Source organism: Elephantulus edwardii, unplaced genomic scaffold (genome assembly GCF_000299155.1).
Source record: "Elephantulus edwardii isolate Elephantulus edwardi_28Jun2011 unplaced genomic scaffold, EleEdw1.0 scaffold00066, whole genome shotgun sequence".
NCBI lineage: Eukaryota > Metazoa > Chordata > Mammalia > Macroscelidea > Macroscelididae > Elephantulus > Elephantulus edwardii.
In genome coordinates, this window is record NW_006399816.1 from 7,786,798 (window position 1) to 7,811,408 (window position 24,611).

Sequence of the window (24,611 nt, forward strand, 5' to 3'; positions counted from 1 at the left end):
CTCCTGTGCCAGCCTGCGCAGGCCCTCACTCCCAGACAGGCTTTTCCCAGACAGTTAAAAAGCAAGAAAGTAACCTTCAGGATTAGGAGAAACGTTTCTTTGTTTGCTGGTTGTTGATTCGTTGGGGTTTTTTAAAAGCCATTTTCTAGATCTGTTGTGGCTTTTTATTTATTTTTTTTTTTCTTTTCTGGAGGTCAAAGGCGAAGATCAAGAGAATGTCATCCCAGGCAGCAGGAAACCAGACCCCTGATGCCACAGAGGACTACTCCTATGGCAGCTGGTACATTGATGAGCCTCAGGGGGGAATGGAGCCCAAGCCTGAGGGGTGAGTGTGAACCCTAGCTTGTGTGCTCAGTGTGGGGTGTGGAAGAGGTCACAGAGCAGGGCGGTTTAGGCTTCTGAAATGAGCTTTCTAAGTTGGGTCTGCCCTTCATGTGCTGTGTGACTCTATGCAAATCACAACCTCTCTGGACTTTGGTTACCTACTCAGTGTTCACTCTGCTAAGCGGAAATAAGTCTCACGCTGCTATTAAGATGCAGGAAGTGGAAAGTCATAGCCCAGTTGGCCTCCTCAAGTCCACCTGCACGGTGTGTTAAAATTCAGGTCCTGGGCCCATCCTTGGCGATTCTGATCTAGCTTATCTGGGTAGGATTCTTCTGGCTCTCTTGAATCATCCCATGGAGGGGGGTTGACTCTGGTCTGCAACCAGGTCGGAGGAGCTCTGAGGTTGCAAGAAGCCAGGCTGGCCTTTCAGGGGTTACTGGTGGCTGGAGTGACCATGTGGACTGTGGTATTCTCAGATGTTGGGTTCCAAGCAGACAGAGGAGGGGAAGGCAGAGAACCTTTTGAAGAAAGCCTGACTTGGGAGATGTCTGGGCAAACACTTCTCATTGTCTTAGATGAGGAGATCCCCAATCTCTCAGCAGGCCAGCCAGGAGGATGGAGTAAGGGAGACACTCTGCCCGCCTCAGTGTCACCCTCTCTCGTCCACAACCCTTCCATCCTTGTTTAGTTTGGCTGATCATGGATGCCACTCTGCCCTCTCGCTAGTACCAAAGACCTTGGCCAGTGTGGGAACCTTTACCCATCCTTCTCCCTCTTCGTGGCTCTGCCCCATCTCATACCTCTCTGCTCTGTTGGAGGGTCTGGGGAACCAGAAAGGTAAGACTGGGGGTGTTGCTGAGCCAGATGTGTGCACATCTGTTCTCCATCAGCAACCGACACTGGAGAAGGAACACTGGAGAAGGAAAAATGCTCTCGTGGCTCCAGGGGGGTTGGGGCTGCGGCCTGGCCAGGCTCCGGTCACCCACAGGGATGGAGGCCCCACCCAAGCCTGGGGGGATGGAGCCATTGTTTGGAGAACTGGAGCTTCTGACCACCTGGAAAGCAGCCTTTTAACAGCAAGGGAGTAACCCCTCTCCCCTCCCCTGGCTGACAGTGAAGAGCCTGTGGAGTTTCTGGCCTCAGTATGTGAGTGTGGGTTGGGGGTCCAAGTAACAGGTTAGGGAGGGACCCTGGAATCTCTGAAAAGGATCCCGACCTTTGTCCTTGGGCGACCTGGGCATTGGCTCAGACCAGAAGCCTGTAGCCCCTGGTGCCGGGGTGTTAAATTGGGAAACTGGTTGCAAGCAGAGAGGGTGGGGAGGGTTGGTGGGAAGGCAGGTAGGCAGTACTGCCCCCAGCGTAGTGGCATCTGAGGTTTGCAGGTTCTTTGTCCCACTGAATGAGGTCCCTGAGTTCTGCAAACTCTTTTGGTTCTACTGCTAAATTAAAGGGGAGCTCAGGTGGCACAGTGGGTAAAGCGGTGGGCTGCCGACCCAAAGGCAGTTCAAGTGCACCAGCTGCTCCTCAGGAGAAAGCAGAGCGATTTCAGCCTCTGAAAACCCGCCGAGGGGCCAGCTATGGGTCAATCCGGATTCCATGGCACTGAGTTGAATTATTGACTAATCTGAACACTGGTGATTCGAACCCTCTCATAACGCTGTAGAGGAAAAGCCTGCGGTCAGCTTCTCTAAAGATTTCAGCCAGGAAACCGCTGTGGAGCTCAGTTCTGCTGTGTAACACATGGCGTCACCATAATCCAGGAGCACTCAACAGCAATGGGTTTGGGGTCCTGTGTTTCCCCCAGTGCAGGCCCTGTCACCCCGAGGAGTGCAGAGCTTGGCTTTGTGGCTAAGCATTTGCCAAACAATATCGGGCTGCTCTCCCCCATACCCAAAGGTGGGAGCAGAAAACCAGGAGCTCAGGGGAATCCCAAAGAGGTGATCTTGGGTTCACCCCTCTTTGCATAAACCAGATACCCCAGGGAGACCGTGCACCCGTGCTTTGGGGGCTTTCCAGATGCTGTCTCCTTCTGTGCCTTGGTTGCCCCCAGCATTGCCCACCTTGGATTTGTGAACACTCAGTGACAGCTGCTGGGTGGCCTCAGGGACCACTGCGGCACCAGGACATGGTTGGCAAGGTTTCTGGTGATTTGATGTATTATTCCGGGGGCGTCAGTGAGTGTGAGGTTGACTTGAGTGAAGAAGCTGGCTTTCTCCAAGGTACAGAGGGTGCGTGTCCAGTCTGGTATGTGCCCAGCCCTTCAACACCCGCCTGTGATAGATGTGCTCATGGGTATTCACCCACCACCAGTGCTACTTTGCATCCAGAGCCTGGGGATACAAATACTCACCTCCCCAGTACTTCAAAGGCCTTCCTGGGAAGGTAAGATTAAGGGCTTGTCCTCCCACCAGGTGGCCCAATGCCAGACTGCTCTGCCGAGAATGGAGAGAACATCAAGACCCCTGCACCAGGCAGGACCCCAGGCTCCCGATATCTCTCTCCCTCCTCTTGACCCTTCAGTACCTAATCGGGTCTCTCCTAGGATGGCATTCCCAGGTGTCATTCTTTAGAGCTGTAGCTTGATCATCCTGCCTGTCCAACAGCATGAGATAAGAGTCCACTATCAGGCAAGCATTTGCTCATTTAACAAGTGAGAGGAAGGGTCAGATGAGGGATGTCTGGAGGAAGAGATGGGGCCAGGGGTCACCCCTCTGGAGTAGGTTGACTCCTAGTTGCGCTGAGATCCTGAAGGATTGGACAGGCAATCCCAGGGCAGTTTTTAGGGTTCCTGCTCTGGCAACTCTGATTGGACTCTGTAACCCAGAGCCAAACAGGATCTAGTCTGAGAAGGGCAGCTCTGAATATGGGGTCTTCGCCTTCTCACACTCCACCCACCCACCAGCGTGAGAAGCCTCAGCAGCAGGCCTGGAAGGGTTGGGGGCCTGAGTGCACTGTGGGAACTGGATCTGCTATGTGGCCCCTACTTCTGCTCCTGATGAGAGTGGCTCTACCCTGACCAAGATCATGCACAGAATGGACTTACTGTTCTCCTCCACTCCAAGGGCAAACCCTGGGCCATATTCTTCCCTGTCTTGCCACTCTGGGATTTCCTGAGAGAGAGGCTTCTTCAGGGAAGACTTCTTCAGGGGAGACTGAGTTTTTTCCCAGAGTTCTGAGCTCACCCTGCAAGATGAGCCCTTGTGCTCTTCTCCACACGTAAGCAGGTGGGTGCCCAGGAGAGTGGGCTGAGCCTCCTGGGATTTCTGCCTGTCCCCACCAGACCCTGCCTGGCCTGGCCCACTGGTGTCCTTTCTTAAGCACTCCCAGGCTCCAGCTGGAGGTTTGTCCCTCCCTGGGGACTCAGTCCTGTCTGTATCTCCAGGCCCAGGCTCCATCCTGAGTTCAGAGCAATGCTCTTCCACTTCTCAACCACTTCCTCTTATTTCGAGACCCAGAAAGGGACTTTGAATCCTTCACTGTCCTCCTTGGACTCTTTACCTCCATTGTGGACCTGTCTCTATGCTCAGTTATGGCAAAATCAAGACAGAAGTCTTCCAGCCCAGAGGGAGCCCTTTGTGGTAAATAGAAAAAGGGATCCTCAGTTGAGTATACCTACAAAGCTATGGAGGTACAGAATGAATGGGACTTCATACCCTCCACACTTCTTTGCTTGAACATTCTCGTGCAGTACACACACTTCACAACTATCCCTGGACATACCATAGGAGCATGAGGGTTCAGGATGATCTCGTGAAAGCAGAACTGGGCAGGCTTGTGTGGGAGAAGTCCCAAGGGCCAAAGGTGGGGGTGATTAATGGAGCTTTGCACCCCAGACCTGGGCTGCACACGCAGCAGCTCTGGACCAGGCCTGACCCTCCTTCTGGTCACTTTGCAGGACGGTAATCTTGTGCCAGGCCAGTGTATCACCCAACCTCTTCCACGCCTGCCTCGCCTCACTCTCGGTGAGTCCAACCTGACTACAACCTGCTACAATGACCAGAGGACTCCCTAGTCTGCTAGGACTAGCTCCAGGAGGCCCTGGAAGCCCAGAGTGTGAGAAGGGGGACCTGGGGACCCTATCAGGTAGACTCCCAAGCCAGGCTCTAAGTCCAGCCTCCCAGATGTCTATCACTTCTTGGCCATGTCCCAAGATGCCACAAGGGTGTGCACTGTGGAGGAGGCTAAGCCCTGAGATCCAGGCCTTTGGGAGTGGGACAGGTGGTTTGAGGGCAGTTTGAAGGGCACCTGCACCGAAAGCTGTGGCTGGGCCCTTGGACCTGAGTCAAGCAGGGTCTGGTCCCAGGGTAGTGTCAACCCCTTTCCCGTACTCCTCTGCAGGTTCTTGTGCTGTTGTTGCTGGCTCTGCTGGTGAGGCGTCGCCAGCTATGGCCCCACTGTGGGTACAGCAGGCCCGGGCTGCCCAGGTAGGTGCCAGGGCCTGGGCATCCCCACTCAGAGGTCCAGCTGGTAGGGACTATCCTGGGATGGTGGGTGATTTGTCAAGTACATAAAAGCCAGATTTGGTTTCAGTGATGCCCTCCTCACCTCTCTCAGCCTGGAGGCTCTCCCCATGCCCACCCCCACCACCAGGTTTGGTCAGGAATCCTAAAGGAGAGGGAAGGACCCATGCAGGCCATTTGCTCCTGCTGTTTGGCACGTGAGGAGAAAGCTCCCATTCTAGACTGTGGGAAGATATGAGTCCATTAGGCATTAGGACCTGGCTCCAGGACGCAGCTTCTGAGTGTCCTCAGGGACTGGAATGCCTTGGGCGTGCCACTGGCCCTGTTCTGACAAGACTTTGGCCTGGGAGAGAACCAAGGACACAAGACTGGGGATGTGTGGGCAAGCTGGGATGCAGCAGCAGCCTGAACCCTCGGCCTTGAGCCCAGCAGAGCGATGCCTGGGATAGCTGTGCCCTCTGTCTGCCCTCTGCCCCCAGGCCCACACCCAGTCCAGAGGCAGTGGCCGTTGCATAAGGACAGTGTGTGACTTGCTGAGCTCTCTAAGGACTTGCCAGTCCAGACAGACAGATTAGTGTGGAGGCGGCTGTTTCTTGGCGCTTCCAGGGTGGGTGGAGGGAACAGTGCTTGGGCATGCTCTCAGTGTGTGTGTGTGTGTGTTGGGGCTGAGGGCTTCCCTGGTCACTTTGCCACAGGATGAGTGCACTGGCTGTTCACAAAGAAGACATCTTACAAATCTTTGTGGAATGAATGAATGAATAGGGAAAAGTCCCCTCTCAGTTATCTTGTCTGGAAAGTGGAGCTAACTCTACCTCCCTGGTTGGTGGAGCATGAACTAGAGGTCCTAGGGGTGCAAGAACTCAGCACCTCCTCCACCCTGTCCCTGCCTCTGAGCCAGCCCTGTGGACTTCTTGGCTGAGGACGAGCCCCGGATGGTGCCCGCTGCTGTCTTCATGGTCCTCTTCAGCTCCCTGTGTTTGCTACTCCCCGACGAGGACTCGCTGCCCTTCTTGACCCTCATCTGGACGCCCTTCCAAGGTACCAGTGCAGCTGTGTGTGTGTGTGATCCTTGGCACTGGTCAGGCCTCTTCTGTGAGTGAGCAAAGCAGCTCCTATGCCCAGTTGTGAGATGCTGCTCCCCTCCCCTCCCCAGCGATCCACCACAGTCTTGCAATCTCACCATTATTGATGATAGCTGTTTAGTTAGTATTGCCACTCCCAGTGTTTCCTCCATCATTACACAGACCCTCTTCCAGGAGGGTGAGAACTCCCTCTTTCATGGGCACAGGCTGAGTTCCCCAGCCCTGTGGGAGAATGCAGGGTGATAGGGAGGGTGCCACGGAGAAGATCCTGAGGAATTACACCTCGACTCAAGGAAGGTGATGGTGACAAGGACAGCGGCCATGAGATAGGGACACTCCCCTAGGGAATGACGCCCGTGAGATCATCCGATCCTCAAAATGACCCTGCAAAGTATGGATATCAACACCAATTAATGGACAAGGGAGGTGGGAACTGATGGTCAGGGAAGAAAAATATTCTAAAATGCAACCTTGTTTTATTGAGCAGCATTCAGTTACTGTGCTAGGCACTGCACATGTAGCTTCTCATTGAGCTCCCACTAATTAAAGAGCCAAGAGCCATGGTGGTGCCGTGGTTAAGCACTCAATTGCTTAATTGAAGGTTTGAACACACCAGCTGTTCTACGGACAGTCTTCTTCCATGGACTTCTTGTTGTTCTGTGCCATTAAGTCAGAACCAAACTCATAGCTGGCCATCCAGCAGTTTTCAAAGGATGTAATTTGCACAGAGAGAGACTGCCAATCTTTCTCTTGAGGAGCAGCTGGTAGATTTGAACCATGGACCTTTGGGCTGACAGTACAACTTCTTACCCACAAGGCCACCAGAGCTCCTCCATAAGAAACTAGAGCCTTGGAAACCCCTACAGACTGTTCTCTGTCCTTTGTCACTATGGTGATGTGCCATTGAGTCAACTACAACCCCTAAAAGCCTCTATGAACAGTAGATTGAAGCTTTGTCCTCCCCTGTGCTGCTCTGTCCTATAAGGCTGCAATAAGCTCGAATAGACTTGGTGGCCAATGGATTAATTAAGGAGCGTGGTTGACACAACAGTTAAGCACTTAGCTAATAACTGAAAGGTTGGTGGTTCGAACCTCCCCCCCCCCCAGCAGCTCTGTAGGAGAAAGATCTGGTGATGAGTGCCCATAAAAATTACAGCCTAAAAATACCCAGGGGACTACTGTGCCACATGGTGTCACTATTGACTTGATGATATCCAACAGCAAGACCATACACTTTGCTAAGCAAAGGTTTGGAGGCTGATGTTCATTCAGAGGCACCTAGGAAGAAGGGCCTGGAGATTTGCTTCTGGAAAGTCAGTCATGGATAATCCTATGGAGCACAGTTCTATTCTGATCCATGTGAGGCTGCTCAGCATCAGATCTGATTCCATAGCAACTGGTAATAGACTATTTTTCTCTTTTATAGACAGGGAAATTAAGATCCCAAAAGCTACTGTCTGAGCTTGGATTTGAACCTGGGGCTCTTACCACTGAATCAGCTTTGAATATGAAGACAGGAGATAGGCCTTGGTGGGCTGGACCCACGCTCCATGTTTGGCCCTCACCTTTACACGTTTCTCTGCATCTTGCCTTCTAGGGCTCTGGAAGATGCTGGCTCTACTCTATTACCCGCTCCTCTACTACCCTCTGGCAGCCTGTGCCACGACGAGGCACAGAGCCGCATCCCTCCTTGGCAGCATGCTGTCCTGGGTCCACTTTGGAGTTCAGGTCTGGCAGAAGGTGGAGTGTCCCCAGGCACCCAAGGTAACGCAGACTCGCAATGGTGGGGACAGAGAACTGTGCAGACAAACCTGCTTAAACCCAGTGGCTCCTTTTACTTCTTTTTATCTGATGAGCATCTCTACCACATACCATTAGGCTCAGAATTGACTTCCTTAAAAATGTACTTATTCCTAAGCTTGACCTCCTTACAAGAGAGGCCAAGGACAAGAGAACTGGACCCTGCCCTCAGGAGCTTCCAGTCTGAGGGGAGGAAGGAGAGGACAAGTGGACAGAGAAGGAGTTAGAGGAAGCCTGGATTTCTGTCCCTTACTGATTCCAGTCTTGCAGAGGCCCGGCGGAGTGGGCGCACGTGAAGAGAGAGGGAGGACAACCAGTGATGGGCTGGGGTTGGTCTCAGAGGGCTAGCCAAAAGTTCCAGAACCTCAGGACCTGACTCACTGGCTAAATGCGTGAAGTTGTCCAAGCTACTGCCCAAAGGGGTGGTAGTTAAAGCTTCCACACCAGACTACCTGAGTTTGAATCCACTTTTATCACTTCATTCATTCATTTATTTCCTCCTCACTTATTCTACAAGATTTTCAAGCATGTATGTCATATCAGGTTCATATCTAGGTACTTGGGAGATATCCATGGGCAAGTCCCTGGCTCTCACAGCTATCATTGCAGAAGGAGACACAGAAAAGTAAATAACTACTACACCAAACGGTTCCAGGAGGTGTACATGCTTTGAGAAACACATGCCACTTTTCTGTGACTCAATCTACCCATCTATAAAGGGGTTTGATAATACCAATCTCTCCAGGCTGAGGTGAAGATTTGGTGGTTTATTTGCATGCAAATACTTAATTTCCAGCACCTAGAACACAGTATACACCAAACTCTCAATGATTCAATTGTTGAATTGACAGAAAAAAAAATGAGTGAAGACATAGGGATCTGGTCCCGTTTCACCTGGGAGGCAGGACATTCACTTCCCTGGTGCACATGTTGGAGATGGTACAGAGACAGGAGGCTTCTGTCTAATTTTCAGAGACATTATAGCCTAGTGAGTAAGGAGTTGCTTTGCCAACCCAAAGGAAGGCGGTTCAAATTCACTAGCTACTCCAGGGGCAAAAGAGGAGCAGTCTTCTCTCATGTGATTTGTAATCTCTGAAAAACCAATGGAAGGTCAGCTATGGGTTGGTTCTGACTGTATGGCTTACCTGTACATCCACGTGTTGTTGTTAGGTGCTGTTGAGTCAAGTTTGACTTATAGTGACCCTATCAACGACAGATCTGAACCTTGTCCTATCCTGTGACATCTTGCAATCTCCAACACCCTGAAGCCCATTGCTGCAGTCACTGTGTCAGTCCACCAGATTTAGGATCTTCCTCTCTTTTGCCAACACTCAATCTTTCTAAGCATGATGTTCATCTCCAAGGAATAGCCTTTCCTAGCAACATGCCCAAAGTTTGTGAGACGAAGCTTTATCATCATTGCCTCCAAGGAGGCCTCTGGCTGCACCTTCTCCAAGACATATCTATTTGGGTTCTTTGGCAGTCCATATGATATTCAATACTCTTCTCCAATACTACAGTTTAAAGGCATCAATTCTTCTTCTGTCCTCCTTATTCATACATACATACATGTATCTAAAACTTCCAGCGTCTTAAGAACACAGAGAGCCGTGTTTCCTGTGTCAAGCCCCTGACTAGTCCTTAGGAGTAGGGTGGAGCTGACTCCATAATCTCCTCCCTTTTGGATTCTCTTTGGGCAGTGGGGGTGGGGCTCAGGGATTTGGGTGGGGTGAGCACATTTACAGGGCTTTAGAAGAGCAAGTAGGTGTGCTGGGTTATTCAGGATGGGGGGGTGACAGAACCGGAGCTTTCCCACAGCACTCGACCATCCTCAGGCCCTTCACAGAGGCCCGGGGAGATGGGAAGAGAAATGGATTCTGGTCCTTGGGAAGGAGAGGAAGACAGAAGGTAGATCTTTCTGGGTGTCTGTCTGCCTATCTATCTAGATCTACAAGTTCTACTCCCTGCTGGCCTCCCTGCCGCTCTTCCTGGGCTTGGGATTCCTGAGCATCTGGTATCCTGTGCAGCTGGTGAGAAGCTTCAGCCGCCGGTCAGGAGCAGACTCCCAGGTAAAGGGGCAAGGCTGGGGTGGGCTCCAGGTCAGCACCCAAAGACTCCTTGTAGACCCCACATCTTTGGTCCTCTGCATGCTTGGAGCAGGACCTAGAGCATAGTAGATGATGCTCAGGAATGGTTTGCTCACTCACCAAGTGACTGATTGCTCTTCCTTTATCCCTGGCTGGCACCAAAGATACTTGGACAGTTAGGACTCAGCAAAGGAGAACTGGCTCAGAAGACAGGAAAGCTGTCACTCTGAAGCACTGAGGAGCCAGCTGGAGAAATAAGACAGATCAGAGGAGCTGAATTTGCAGACACTGAAGTGCTTAGAAACCAGTGAGGGCAGAAGAGAATCCAACTTAGCTCTAAGTTGTACACAGTTATATTATGTCAGATAAAGGGGAGTTCTGGGAGAAGTGAGGTAGGCTAGGGAGGCTTCCTGGAGGAAGCAGACTTTAGCAGAGCAAAAAAAAAAAACACCAAAAAACAAACAAACAAAAACAAAACAACGGGAAATTTGGAGTGGGAAGAAAATAAGGGCATTGCTCACCTCATTGTCATGGAGTTGGAACGGAATCATAGCCGACCCTCCTGTAGGTTTTTAGAGGCTGTAAATAGCACAAGAGGATTATCTGTTTTCTTTCCTCAGAGCAGTTAGTAGATTCAAACTAGCAGAAATGAACCACCCCCACCTTTGTGTTGACAGCACAGCTTCCTTGGACTACACCACCAGAGCCTCCTAAAGCGGACAAGGGCAAGAGCAATAGTAGAGGGAGAGAGAGCAAGAGATGAATTTGCATCTGTTTTGTCCATATCTGTATTTGCAGCACTTAGTAGGCTTTTGCCCATAATGGATTTTTAAAATTTTTGCAAAGATCAGAGATTGAGGAATGGATGATGGCCAGTAGATGGGAGGGTAAATCTATCCTGAGGAGACACAGCTCTCACAATGTATTTCAATCTTTTTAAAAAACCTTCTGAGCAGCCATCATGCGTTAATGGTACATACACTCATGTATATAGAGAATGTATGTGGCACAGAAACGACTGATTTGGAGCTGGCCTCCGGGGAGAACTCCTATTGTGGTGCTGGAGATGGGTGCAGCTCCAGACATTCACAGTGTGACTTGCAGTGTGCTTATGCAGCAGGGGATCATCCGGATGCCCTGGGGACACAGGCAGAGGCTGGTGAGGGAGGAGGAAGAGAAAAACCCCACAGACACCCACAAAGAGTAAGAGGGCCAGGCTCAGGAAAAGTTGAGGACACAGCTGTGAAGAAGATGAAAAAGGGCCTGCAGGTGACACAAGGGACAGAGAGCGACTATGCAGGGTCCGCGCTCTGTCCTGCATGTGCTGACGGTTAGAGGAATTGAGTGAGGTTTCGGTGGAGGTGGCCAGGGGACAGCTGGGTCACAAAATCAGGGCTGGGACCGTGTGTGAGCTCTCGAGTGTTGTCAGACTAAAGAAGAACGCGAGGCAATGGAGGCTGAGGAGAGATGAGGCTGGGGTGAGCTCAGTGCTGTGGGGCCGCCTGGGGTCACGTCTGGACCCTCTGGTCGGGGAAGACCTACCTGATTTTTGGTTCCACTCTCACACAATAGTGAGTATTGTTCTAAGGACTTTCCACTCACCGCACTCCTGATGCACCCATTCTTTTTTGGGGGGGAGAGAACCCCAATATCCTTCACTTTTCAACTGACCCAGATGCAGGGAGTGGCTATTCTCAGGATACACAGCGTGCCAGGCACATCTCTGCTGCCTTTCCCGAGGATGTTCTCTGCCTCACCTCTTCCTCCGTTGCATGCCTTTCTTCCTGAGTCATGAGAAATAAAACCCTCGTTGGCCCATGGTCAAAGAGGTTTAGGCTTCAAAGGACCAAATGAAGCTTTGAGCTGACCTGCGCCCACCCTGGATGCCATGGTCGTCGTGGCAACAGGTGACAAGCCTCTCTGTGTTCTCCCTGTGATCTGGGGCAGGGGCTGACCCCACCTTCCCATGAGCCTCAGCCACATGGCAGGCCGATTAAGGATTTGGCTTAGACAAATCTGGTCACCCTTGTGATCTCTTTTGAGTCATAGCAGGAAGGACCTAGGGTTTCTGACCTGGAATGTCCCCTCTCTTATGTCCTAGTCATCAATATGCCAGGCCAGAGGACCAAGAGGGCAGCAGTCATGGAATGTGATGGAATAAAGCAAGAGATAGTGGGAGATAGATCCTTGGAAGAACTTCCTAGGACTGAGGGTTCTTCAGTTGATTGCTGGATCATGCATTTGTGGAGAGGCAGGAAGGGCAGCTGCACAGGGCCTTGGCCTCATCCTTGTAGCTCAGGCCCTCTCTGTGCTCCGTTAACTCCACAGCTAAGGGCTCTGATGAGCACCAACCACATGCCCACTGTGGCAATCTCAGTCAGGGCCCCAGGCATGGTCTGGGCAGGTCACATCTGCTCCTCGTCTTCACTTGCCTCCACAGGTGAAGGGCAGCCTCGCTGAGGAGTATCTGAAGGATCTCCTTCGCAGGAAGAAGCTGGAAAGCAGGTGAGGCCCCGGCACACTCCCAGGTTGTTTTGGAGGCCAGCACTGGGCAGCAGAGCAGGGCTGGAGAGAGGGAGGATGAGCCAGGCCCTGGGGCTCGGCCTCAGGCCAGAGGCTTCTCCTGAGGACCCCTCATCTGCCCGATCTCTGCAGCTCTCACACCTCCAAGCGTAACTTCCTGTCTCGGGCCTGGATCTGCTTCAAGCACCATATCTACATCCCTCAGCAAGGTATGAGAGGGGAGCCGAGGCCCAGAGGGCAGGTGGTCCCACATACCCACTGCCGTGGAGAGCCGCTCCTTACCCCCTCCCCCAGGACTCTTGTTAACACAAAGAGCAACCACTGCTTGGGATGAGAGGAAGCCTCTGTCCTGGCCTTCATGGTTGATAATTTTATCAACTCTGATTTTTCCCTGCACCCCTTGGGAGAGATGGCACACCCAGATCTGAATAGTGGTGGAGCTCACCATGTCCGTTCTTTTGAGGACTGCAGGATTCCGACTCCCCTTGAAGCTGGTGATTTCCGCCACTTTGTCAGGGACAGCTATTTACCAGGTACGTCCTGCTTCCTCTAGTGCCATCTGCTCCTGGGCGCTTGCCTTGGACCCACAGCCTGGGATGGCTCAAGGCGAGCTCAGTGCTCTGAAAGCCCCTCCCACAATCCTTTGGCTGCTTCTGTCCAGAGACAGGCTGTTAACTCCTGTAGCCACAGTAGTGAGGGCATGAGTTTTGGGGATCCTATAAAGATGAATGTCAATCCTGGCCCTGTTATTTACCTACCGTGTGTCCTTAGGCAAGTCAGCCAACCTTGATGAACTTTTAGCTTATCTTTAAATTGGAGGGCATGTAGCAGAAATACCTTTCTCCCTGGAGTGTTTAAAATACTTAGGTAATAAGCATTTGATAAAGCCTCTTTCTCTCTACCTTGCTCCTCAAAATTAAAAAAAAAAAACAAACCAACTCTGGGAGATAGGTATGATTTTCACTCCCCACTTATAATTTAACAGGTGGGAAAATTGAGGTTCAGACAGGTGACATTGACTTGGCAAGTTTTTACAACTAAAATATAAGATAGCCACCCTGAGGCCACATCTACCAAGCTTCGATATGCCTGCTCCTTTACAGGGCATGGCTTTCTACAACAGGGAAAAAATGGAAAATTCTATATTACACAATTATTTTTCTATTTTATTATTATATTTAATGTGTACACAGTCATGCTGCTTAAACGTATGTCTTTGGTTCTTTATGCTAAAGTGGTATCTATTTGTAGCCCACTGCTGTGAGGCTCCTGTTCTTAGAGTTGGGTAAGACCATCCTGAGATGGGTATAGGGCTTTGAATTAGTACGAAATGGGTACAGCCAGCAAAAAACAAGGGCAGCGCATGCATTGCATGGTAACCCAGTCCCTTTTCCATAGGCTTTGGCCAGAATAGGAAGCAGGAAGCAGTGTGTCCACCACAGGACTGAGCATATATGTCAGTCAGCTAGCAGAGTTGATCAGGGCACCACGGCCTGTTTGTTACATGGGTCAAAAGTCAACACCAAGAGATCTGGCTGCAGGGCTGGGCATGTGCTGCGCTTGTTTCTGTGGGCCACAAACTGTTTCAAAATAATGGAAAGCTCTGACTACAGACAACGTGCTGCCCAAGTTTCTTCCTAAAGTCATCCTTGTCAATTCAGTAGATATTTCCAGGAATGGTACTTGCTAAGTACCAGCTCACATGGGCCCTGGTGCCCTCTCTCTGCGGCCTTTACAGGTGGCGCTGCTGTTGGTGGTGAGCGTTGTCCCCACCATGCAGACGGTGAGGTCAGGCATCACCACGGATGTCTCCTACCTGCTGGCCGGCTTTGGCATCGTGCTCTCGGATGACAAGCAGGAGGTGGTGGAGTTGGTGAAGTACCACCTGTGGGCACTGGAAGGTGAGGCCTCCAGGGTGTCTCTCTGTGGGCTGCAGTGAGGATAGTGAAACTGGAACACAATGTGTGCATACGGTGTGTTCTGAGGCACATCCCTGCCCCTCTCTGGGCCTTGCTTGCCCCTTCTCCAGATTGGGGAAGTTGGAGCTTCCACCTATCAGTTTTTCAGACCTAAAGAGATAGTCTCAACCAGCTCCCTGCTGCTTGTCAGTTTTTGTGACTTTTCCCAGCCCATGTTCAGCCATGTTCGGCCCATGTTCTTTGACTGGCTGCCCTGATGTGGAGGTGGGGCAGGCAATGGTAGAAATGAGCTGAGGGACAGGCTTTGGGGCCTTTGCTGAGAACGGAGAAGGAGGATCCTCATGGGAGGTGGGCGGGATTGAAAAGGGTGGGTGCTTCCTCTTCTCCAATCCCTGCCATCTCTCGTCATCTCTTCTTCCTTCTCTCCTGCCCTGATGCTGAGCTTTCAAGCCAGGGAATGATACCAGCTTCCCCTCCATGACTGGATGGCTTTTGCAGCCCCACTAGGGAATACCCACCTGCCAGACCCTCCTAACAACTCTGTGGAGGGCATGGCGAAGCCACCCCATTTGACTCATGGAGAAAGACCTGCCTGAGGTTGCATAACAGGTCACAAGTAGGACCATGAGAAGAGCTCGAGCCTCCTGAGGCCTAGGCCAGGCACTCCCCACTACCTTGTACAAAGCCTGGTAACTTGGAGTTCCAGGCTGGTGTGTAGTGAAGTAGCCTTCAAGGGCAGAAACAGCAGCATGCTGGCTTCTGGGGGTAATACGTGATGGTTAGAACTTAGGCTACCAGGCTGGCAGGTGGAGGTGGGACTGCTCTGCAGCTGGTCCTGACCATTAACAACATCCTTGTACTCATAGACCTGGCCGTGCAGAGATAGAGTAAGACAAGGGTGAGCCCGGGGGTGTTCAGTGACTTTCCATCAGGACCAATTCACCCACCTTCCTGAACCCTTTAGCTCCGTACCATAGGCTGACCTGGGACTGCTGCCAAGGCCCACAAGCTGGCAAGTCAGAAGGTGGGCAGAAAATTATCTCTCTGGAGGTGTTTCAAGCTGGCAGCCCCTGAGCCACAGGCACAGGCAGACATGACCCTTGTTCATTCACATCCAAGCCCAGACCTTCGTTCACAGCAGCCCTGCTAAGTATGCGTTGCTGCGCGCATCTCAGAGAGCAAGAAGTCAAAGCTCCGAAGTAGGAAGTGGTCTGTCCAGGGCAAATGGACTCTGCTTCTACTTAACCCCGCCTTCACATGTACTTAACATGTTGCTATTTCTAAGCCCAGGCGCTTCTACTGTGAATATTCTTGGATGCTGGGAACAAATAGGGTAACATTAGTTTTCCAGTTTAGAGAGGAAGAACACCAAGACCCAGGAGTATTAAAGATATGTCAGGCATCATTCAGCTGGCCAGGGGTGAAACTGAGATTAGCTGTGAGTTTAGGAACCCTTTGATCTATTCTTAGTCTAAGAAGGTCTGATGTCTTCTGTGAGCCCTTCACTGGGGCTGCACTTCTTGGTACCTGGATTGTAGTTTGAACATCACCCACAGGAAGTTCAGACTCTGACTTAAGCTGACTAGATTAGAATTGCACAAGTGGTGTGAATTTGGGCAAGCCACTTCACATCTCTGGATGTGAACTAAGACTCCTTGAAACTTTCTCAGCTGTCCACTCCCAAACAAGGCCAGGCTTTAAGGGAATCTAATCAAAGAGCCCATTTCAAGCTTTGCTCTCCTCCCTGATAAAGATGCTCCTTCTGGAATCCCACCAAGGGTTTCAGAAGCTGTCATGGCCTAGTGAGTAAGGAGTTATGCTGCCAATCCAAAGGCAGAGTTCAAGTTCACCAGCTGCTCCTTGGGAGAAAGATAGGCCATCTCCTCCCACCTGATTTACAAGCCTCTGAAAACCCTCTGGAGCGTCAGCTCTGAATCCGTTCCAATTCAATGGCCACGAGGCACTTTTTAAAAAGTTTTACTTGTGTGCTGAAGCTAAGATAACCTTAGTCTTGTTGCCCAGGCCTCAAGTTAGATGATCTGGACACAAGGCAAGGTCCAGGATGGGGCAGGAGCAGGAACATGTTTAAGGCTGGTGAGACAAAGTTCCAGAGGAGCCAAGGAAGAGGTGGTTGTAATGATTATCACCTTTTGGAGGAAACTGAATTTAGGGAAAATTGAGAGAATCAGGAGGCAGATAGGCAGAGATTAAAGACCAGGCCAGTGGCCAAAGGGTCTTGCTAACCCTTAACACCAACATCAACCCATCCCTCCACTCAGCTGAGTTCAGAAGTCAGGTCTCTCACCTGCTACAGAAAATGAACCCACTTTGATGCAGGTGAGCTGGCTCTGAAAGATGCAAATCAGAGTAGAGCTAGGTGTGCTCTCTCCCTTCCCCCACCCCCTAAAAAGGCCTGCATTCTTACTTTTTTTCCCAGGCACGTATCCTTACTTTTTCAGAAAATGCTTCTTCCTGACACTGGGGAGTGAGCCAGGACCAGGTAGAGAGGCCCCAGCTTTCTGCAGTAGTACTGCGTGTATCTGAGGATAACGTGGGAGTTTAAAAAAAAAAATTTCAGCTCTCACACTCCAGCCCAGACCCACCGAATCCTGTGTGTGGCGGTCAGTATCTATGGCTGAACAAGGCTTCTAGATGTGTCTGATGTAAGCACCAGCTTGGGAATCACTGTCACAGACATCCAGTATGGCATAGACGATTGAGTTCATCAATTGCTGATTGAAATACGTGACTATGATTCTGCCTTCAGAGCCCTCAGTAACCTAGTTGCATGTTTACATCATAAGGGGAGCATTCACAAAGCCCACCCTGAGATTCTGCTTTCGCTGGTCTGGGATATAGTCTGGGCATCACCGATGGGGAGTTTTAAAACCCCTCATTGTGCTGCTAACCCAAAGGGCAAGCCTCTCTGGGAGTTTAAATCCACCAGCTTCCCTGAGAGAGAAAGATGGACAATCTCCTCCTGTCAGTTCCAACTTGATGGCAATGAGTTCGAGTTTTGAGTCTCCTAACAGGTGCCTGTCTTAACGCCTGCTATTCTAGCACTTGTGGCCTGTAGAAGCAGCACCTGGCTCGCCCATGTGTATTTGGTCTACAACTTGAGTTTCTGGTGGTCATCAAAAAACAAAGAACACTTTCCAGGGTCAACTGATGAAGTCAGGGTACTGGTGCCTCAGGCTCACTCTGAATTTACTTAGAAATGCTGGAACATTTCCCTCCATCACATACTAGCCTCAGCTTCCTCATCTGCCCTATGGGAACAATTCCTGAGCCCTAACCTTGAGGAATTGCTATGCAGATCCATAGTGAGGTTGGAGTAGATACAGAATGGGACAGTTTGACCCTCATACACACATTCCTTCCCCACTGCAGTGACACAGAAAATTCATAATCTGTGGGCATGGCCAGGAGGTGAGGAGTTGGGGAGGGTCCCCATCTCCAAGGAGATGGACAGCTGAAGAAAATCCTATGGGGTAGTTCCATCTACCTAGTCACTGGCAGTGAGTCAGAATCGGCACCTAACTCAGCGACAGTGTGGGCAGCACAGCAGCGTACCCGACAGCATGTGCATGAGGAAACTGGTACATGGGGATATGACGTGACCTCCTGAAGGTCACACAGCCAAAAACAGTGGAGCTGGAGGCGGACGCCAAGTGGGATGGAGTCTCGCATAGCAATGCAAGCAACAAAACCAGGGCGGTGGCCAGCTCTGTGGTCTCAGAGCTGGCCTCTCCCCATTTGAACCACCATATGTCACGGGGAAGGATGGGGGCAGCTGAGGTCTAAGCAATGGGGGAGTTTTCTGTTCAGAGTAGGGTCCAGGGCAGGGGTGTCCCCCTCTGGGTTCTAGCCACGCACTCTGCTCCCTCTTTACTCTTTCAGTTTGCTACATCTCTGCCCTGGTCCTGTCCTGCTCACTCACTTTCTTCGTCCAGATCCACTCGCTGGTGAGGCACAGGTTAGTAGCAGGCTCTGACCCACCAGTGAAGAGGTCAGTGGTGGGGTGGGAGGAAGAAGCCAGAGTCCTATGGGCCCCTGACCCAGGAGCTCCTGTGTGTCCCTGAGCCTAACTATATTTGGCCTCACTGTAGGGGTGGAGAAGGTGGGTCTGAGTCTTTACGATGGGGTGCTTCTGTATGGTTGAGGAGGTGTCCCTGAATGATGAAGGGCGTGATGACTCAGGGCTGGCCCATGGAGTTACTTTTCTGAGAAGGGACCTATAAGGAAGGCAGCCTGGGGAAGCTGGGGCTGGGGCTGGAGGAGGAGGTGGTTGATGGGGGGAGAGTGCTAATGGCGGAAGGATCTGCGTGGGCTGGACCTGCCATGTGAGACAGTGGCTGGTGCAGGGTGGCAGAGAAGTTGTTCTCTGAATGTCACGCTGCCTCACTTGCCCTTTGGTACTGAGTGGAAAGGAGCGTCAGCTATTCCGAAGTGATGGGCGGAGGAGGTCCTGGTCAGGAGCAGGCAGGTGGGTTGGGAGACTTGAGCACGTGTCCATGTCCGAGGACCCTGTGCATTTGCCAGGTCTCCAAGTTCCTGCCCAGGGATCTCAGTGTGCTATTCAAGACTCCTCAAAACCCCTGCTTTGCTTCCAACCCTGTCTTCTGCCCTGGTGCCTGAGCCGCGTGTCACTTTCCATTCCTACTGTTGTGTCTTTCTCTGATGTGGTTCCCAAGAATCCCTTGACACATGCTCCTGTTCTTCAAGCCCCCATACAATTTACTCTAATTCTCCATTAAGATGCTGCCTCGCGTCGTCTCTTCTAGGAAGCCCTCCAAGGTTGGGTTAGTGGCCTCCTGGCTCCCATTGCCCTGGGCTTCCTGGCTGTAGGTTGTGATTAGATTGGGAATCTGACTGGAAGCAGGCCCAGAGGAGGGCTTTTGGGGTGTGTATTGCTTTCTGCGGGAGAAAGATGGGCAATATCCTCCCATGCAATTAACTACCCCTGAAAACCCATTGGAGGGTCAGCTCTGGGTTGGTTCCGACTCGACAGTACACAACAACAACATTGCTCACTGAGGTCTTTGACTCCTTGTGCTGCCCCAGGGCCAATCTGCGAGCTCTGTACCGAGGGGCTGCCCTGGACCTAGACACCCGACCGCAAAGCTCCCACGCTTCTCGGGAGGTCATATTCTGTTGGATGAGCTTCAGCGCCTACCAGACCGCCTTCACCTGCCTCGGTGAGCCCCCCTTGCCCACCTTACCCTGCCTCAGCCTGGCCCTACCCAGACGCTGGCCTCTGTGGAGCTGAGAAAGAGAACTTGGCAGTTCTTGGCTGCCCTCTGGATGCGTGCTTGTGCTGGTGAAGGTTCTGGGGTACAGAGCAGAGGAGGGGTCCACAATGCTGCCCCTTCAGTCTTCAGATTAGGGGGTGCAAGAACCCACAGAGAATGGCTATCCCTCACCTGGAGTGTGGGCCCCAGATGCCGATAGGCATTCACATGAAAAGTAGACTCAGGGCTGAAAGTTTCCAGTTCCAGGAGGTACAGTCAGATGTGTAAGGCAGGGCTGTACAGCAGTGGGCTGCCTCAGCAGGTAATGAGATCCCCGACCCTGGGAGTATGCAAGCAGGATTTAGTGGCCATTTTGGAACAGCAATGGGGTTCCTGCCTTACGGGATTGGACCAGATGACTTCCAACGACCCCTCCCAGCCCCAGGTTTCTGACTCTCCCATTGGACATTGCAGTGAGCAAAGCGCTGGTGGGTCCATTTCCTTCTCTGCTGGTTCCATCATTTCTCACCTCAGTGGGAAAGGAAAAGATTGAAGATCTTAAAGGAGTGGCAGATTAAAGGACTAAATTAGGGCTGAGAGTGACGAGCCCTTTGGTTGACTTGATCGCTGAAAGTCGCCCTGGTGGCACCATGGTTGAGCACTTGGCTGCGGAATCAGTAAGTCGATGGTTGCAGTTAACCAGCTGCTCCACAGGAGAAAGATGCCTCTATCTGCTTCTGTGGGTTCACTCACTGCCCTTGGTGTGGTTCTGACTCATAGGGGGAACCCAGTGGGTTCCAGGACAGTGGGACTGCCCCAAAGGGTTTCCAAGGCTGTAAATGTTTGCAGAAGCCCACTCGTTCACCTTTTTCCCATGGAATGAACCATCGACCTTTTGGGTTGGAGCTGAACGCTTTGACTCCATCAGGCCTCTCCTTACAGAGAATACAATCTTTGAAACCCTATGGGGCATTTCTACTCTGTCCTGCAGGGCCATTGTGAGTCTGAATTGACTCACAGTGGATGGAACTGACTCCAGCTCCATTCCAGGAAGATAACATTTGCAAAAAACTTTGTGGTTCTCAGAGTTTTTACAGACATTTCTCATTGGATCCTCACCATGGTCCACTGAGGTAAGGACCACTATCCCCATTTGATAGAGGAAGAAACTGAGGTTCAGGGAAGTTAAGTAACTTATCTAAGCACGTACAGTTAAACAGCAGCAAAGTAGAGATCTGAAATCATGAATGTCTGATTTCAAAGCCCTCAGATCCCTGTGTGACAGGGAATACCAGGTCCTACAGAGGCTGCTGTCTGTCCTCATGTTACTCTCTGTCCCCTTTGCCCTTGACAGGGCTGCTGATACAGCAAATCATCTTCTTCTTGGGGACCACAGCCCTCACCTTCCTAGTGTTCATACCTGTGCTCCACGGCAGGAACCTCCTTCTCCTCCGAGCCCTGGCGTACTCATGGTGAGTGGGGTAGGGGACAGGGGCCTCCATGACCTCTTCCCAGAGGGCTACCAGCAATGACCACTACCCAACCCTACCCCCAGGCCCTTCTGGTTGATCCTGGTCATAGCTGTGACTCTGCAGAACATGGCAGCCCACTGGGCCTTCCTGGATACTCATCACGGACGCCCCGAGTTGACCAACCGGTGAGGTGGCCCCTAGGCTTGGGGCTCCCACAGACCCTCAGTATTACCATCTATTCCCTTCCTCTCCCAGGGAGCCCAGCAGGTAGTCGAGAGAGTCTCCCTTTCTCACAAGAAAAGATGCTTTCATAGTCCCGTTGTCAGGTCTGGCAGTCCCATGAGCCTTTCCTGCTTTCCAGCACATCTCCTCTGGGTCTTCTGATTCTCAAAACCAAGTGCCTCCTCCCATTGCAGACACTTTGTTTGCAGGGCAGATGGAGGCTGTGTATGAGAGAGAAGTCCAGCTCCAGGAGAGACTGGGTGGAGGGAGGTGGGAGACTGGGGTCACGGAAAGCTCAAGGAATGCATCTTCACTTATGTCCCAGACGGCCCTGGCCAAGTCTCTCACTCTCTTGTACTCAATCTCCCCTTTTATCGAAGGGGGTGGCATGATCCCGACCCCCCAACCTGCAGAGGGGTGGAGAAGTCAAGCTGGGTTGAGAGAGAAGGTCCAGCACAGAGTAGGAGTGCAAGAATGCTGTGGGCATACAGTGTGATTTCAGAAAAAGGGCTCTGCAGGTGGGGCGCCTCAGCCTTTCTGTTCCCCCATCCCAGGCGAGCCCTCTATGCAGTCACCTTCCTTCTCTTCCAAATCAACACGCTGGTGGGCATCCTAGTGGCCTCCTGCCGAGTGCTCCTCTCCGCCCTCCACAATGCCATCCACCTCTGCCAGATGGACCTCAGCCTGCTGCCACCTAGAGTTGCCACCTTTGACCCTGGTAAGGTCAGCGGGCAAGGGCATGGGCTGGCAGTTATGGTAGGCTGTCCAAGCAGTAAGGGAGAGGCTGTACTGATCTAGGCGGTTATCCTTAGGAAGGAGAGGAAGGAAAATGTGGGTGTGCACACTGTCAATGTTGCCTGCAATTAGAAACGGCAGTGCAGACATGATGGATCCTAGCAAGTAGTGGAAAAGAGGGGAGGGGGAATGGAACAAAACAGGTGACACACTTCCACCAAAGTGGAAAACATCCACAGCAAAAAGCAATGCTTGTTCTGCAGGAATTAGACAAAAAGTAGATAAGCCAAACAGATGTGCATTTGGGGTTGGCACATGGAAGTCTTGCGGAGCAGACAGACCTGATTTTCCCCCCGCAGCACCTCCTACTCCACGCACACACCTGCCCTGAGGTCTAGTCACCTAAAAGGTGTGCACTTCCAGCTCAGCTCCTTCTCTGAAGCTGTTTTGAGGAAGAAAATATGTTCTGCTGAAATGTGCTTTGTCCAAAGTTGTGATGGAATCCCATGCAAGTTAGCTGCTCTGTTAACTTGGTGGGAAGGAAGCAGTGTGTACAATGTGTGTGTGTTCACGTCTGTGCATGTGTGTGTGCGCAGTCAGCTGCGTGTACTGCATCTCTGTGTGCAATCCCTGTGAGTCTCTCTGAGAAGGGCTGCAGCTGTCTGTGTGTGCAGAGGCTCCCTGTGGGTGTACGCTGCATACAGTGCCTATGTGTGTGCGCGAGCACAGTGTGTGTCACAGGCTGTGCGTGCGTGTGTGCTGGCTGTCTCATGTATCAGGCACTCTGTGCCTCTCCCTGTCACGTGTGTCCACGGAGTGTTTGTGTGCTGAGTGGCATGTGCATGTGTGACCACCACAGCCTGATGAGTTCACAGACGGTATGTGCCCGTGTGAGAGGTCTGCGGGCAAGGCATGCTCACCGGGGACGTCTGTGTCCATGGCAACGTGTGCTGTGCTACGTGAACTGTCTCCTGTCAAAGCAAAATTCTGAGGTGAAGGCAAATTGTCAATTTTGTAGTGAGGTCATCTGAGCAGCATCAAATGGTGCATGTGTAGGGCAGCATCTAAACAAGAAGTGGAAAGTAGCAGCCGACAGGAAAGAAATGTCAACAGTTGGCAGAGTAGAAACAAGAAGTAAGGGAAAGGCGGCTCAGATGACATGGGGTCCTAAGCGTGGTCTGTTGGTGATCACCACAGACAATCGTGAGGACGCCCAGCAGCTGATGGTTTAGATGCAGCATACTTTGTGGGCCACTAGGGACAATAAACCCAGCCTGTTGGTTATTTATGAGCAGGTTAGTTCCTTAAGAGTAGAGATATTTTCAGTCTTTCAGTCTTTTGGCTCCAGCAAGTCTGGAGCGTGTAACTTCTTAGCTTTCCACTCCACAGAGTGTGAGGAAGAAGCCCAGGCAGAGCACCAGTTGAGGATTCAGCTGTTAACTGGAAGTTGGTTCTGACCCACTCAGCAGCTCCTCCCTTGTAAAGGCTCACAGCCTAGGAAGCCCCGAGGAGGCAGTTCTACTCTGTCACATGGGGTCACGATGGGAATCGATCCCACGGCAACTGCCAATAGAGTGTGTGCTGTGTGTGTGGTGTGACATGCGTGTCGCATGTTCTGAGCATGTTAGAACGTGCCCATGTGCAGTACATGCACCCTGTGTTGTTCCTGACTGTGTGTCTTTGGGTTAATGCACACTATGGCCAGTGTACTCTGGGGTTGTGGGGGGGGGTGCACATTTGTTTATGACAGGGGTTCCCTGGGGGGTGTTCTCTGGCCAGCTGGAGGTCTCTCCTCCCCCAGCTCTGCATCCCCATCCCCCTAGGCTACCACATCTACCGCAACTTCTTGAAGATTGAGGTCAGCCAGTCGCACCCAGCCGTGACAGCCTTCTGCACTCTGCTTCTAAGAGAACAGAGACCCCAGCTCCGGCCTCCTGTCCTCAGGCCTGAGGATGAAGAAGAAGGTGCAGCCTCTTCCTGGGTGGGGGAATTGGGCCCACCCAGCTTCTCCAAGGAAGGAGGCTGCCTTGAACACACACTAGGAGCTAGTGCCAGGAAAATCCAAATTTCCTCTTTTCCTTGGCTGTCTGTGGCTGCCCCTCCTCGTTGGGTCTCATGGTCATTTTTTCCATAGTAGAAACTCTCTCTCTCTCTCTCTCTCTCTCTCTCTCTCTCTGTGTGTGTGTGTGTGTGTCTCTCTGTCTCTCTCTCTCATACAGAAATGAAATGACTGCCTTGTAAAGGGCTTGGTCACCCCCTCACTGCCTGCTAGACTATCCCTCCTTCTCAGAGAATAAACCCCCCTTCCCAAATGCTCCAAAACGTGGGATACCCTCAGCGGGCCCCAGACCTTACTCCTCCACAGATTTTACCCCTCCCTTTTCTGCACCACCTACCGGATGACACCCTCAGCCCTTCCTTAGTATCCCTAACACTTTACAAACATCCCACTGCAGCCTCACAGCTTCTGGTGAATCCCCACTCTGTAAATCCAGCAGCCTCTTCCATCCTTCCCTTGGACCTGGCTGGGGACCTGTCTGGGTTTGTTGAATAACACAGAGGTCTCTCTCTTTCAGGGGTGCAGTTGTTGCAAACCAAGGAGCCCACAGCCAAGGGAGCAGGACCAAGGGCCAGCCACAGCAGGGCTCGCTGGGGTCTGGCCTACACGCTGCTCCACAACCCAGCCCTGCAGGCCTTCCGGAAGCCGGCCCTCCCAGGTGCCTCAGGCAACTGGGTGAACGGAGCCCAGGCCTGA

At 51.8% G+C, this 24,611-nt stretch overlaps 1 protein-coding gene across 1 annotated transcript; it reads left to right on the top strand.

The window, feature by feature from the left end:
- On the top strand, nucleotides 1-24,611 carry STRA6 (stimulated by retinoic acid 6). Its single transcript, XM_006888391.1, has 20 exons — nucleotides 1-53; nucleotides 194-325; nucleotides 4,221-4,287; nucleotides 4,664-4,749; nucleotides 5,684-5,837; nucleotides 6,899-6,905; nucleotides 7,465-7,631; nucleotides 9,614-9,736; nucleotides 11,015-11,023; nucleotides 12,201-12,259; nucleotides 12,410-12,486; nucleotides 12,749-12,810; nucleotides 14,016-14,178; nucleotides 18,097-18,172; nucleotides 19,261-19,394; nucleotides 20,782-20,899; nucleotides 20,983-21,084; nucleotides 21,676-21,839; nucleotides 23,680-23,820; nucleotides 24,433-24,611. The coding sequence occupies exons 2-20, from the start codon at nucleotides 216-218 to the stop codon at nucleotides 24,609-24,611; spliced, it is 1,998 nt and encodes a 665-aa protein (XP_006888453.1). The 5' UTR covers nucleotides 1-53; nucleotides 194-215.

Excerpts from the sequence above, each read along its gene's own strand:
- STRA6 (XM_006888391.1), top strand. The coding sequence starts at position 216 with ATGTCATCCCAGGCAGCAGGAAACCAGACCCCTGATGCCACAGAGGAC. Across the intron at positions 4,288-4,663 it reads CCTGCCTCGCCTCACTCTCG|GTTCTTGTGCTGTTGTTGCT; the intron begins GTGAGTCCAACC and ends ACTCCTCTGCAG. Across the intron at positions 12,260-12,409 it reads AGGAAGAAGCTGGAAAGCAG|CTCTCACACCTCCAAGCGTA; the intron begins GTGAGGCCCCGG and ends CGATCTCTGCAG.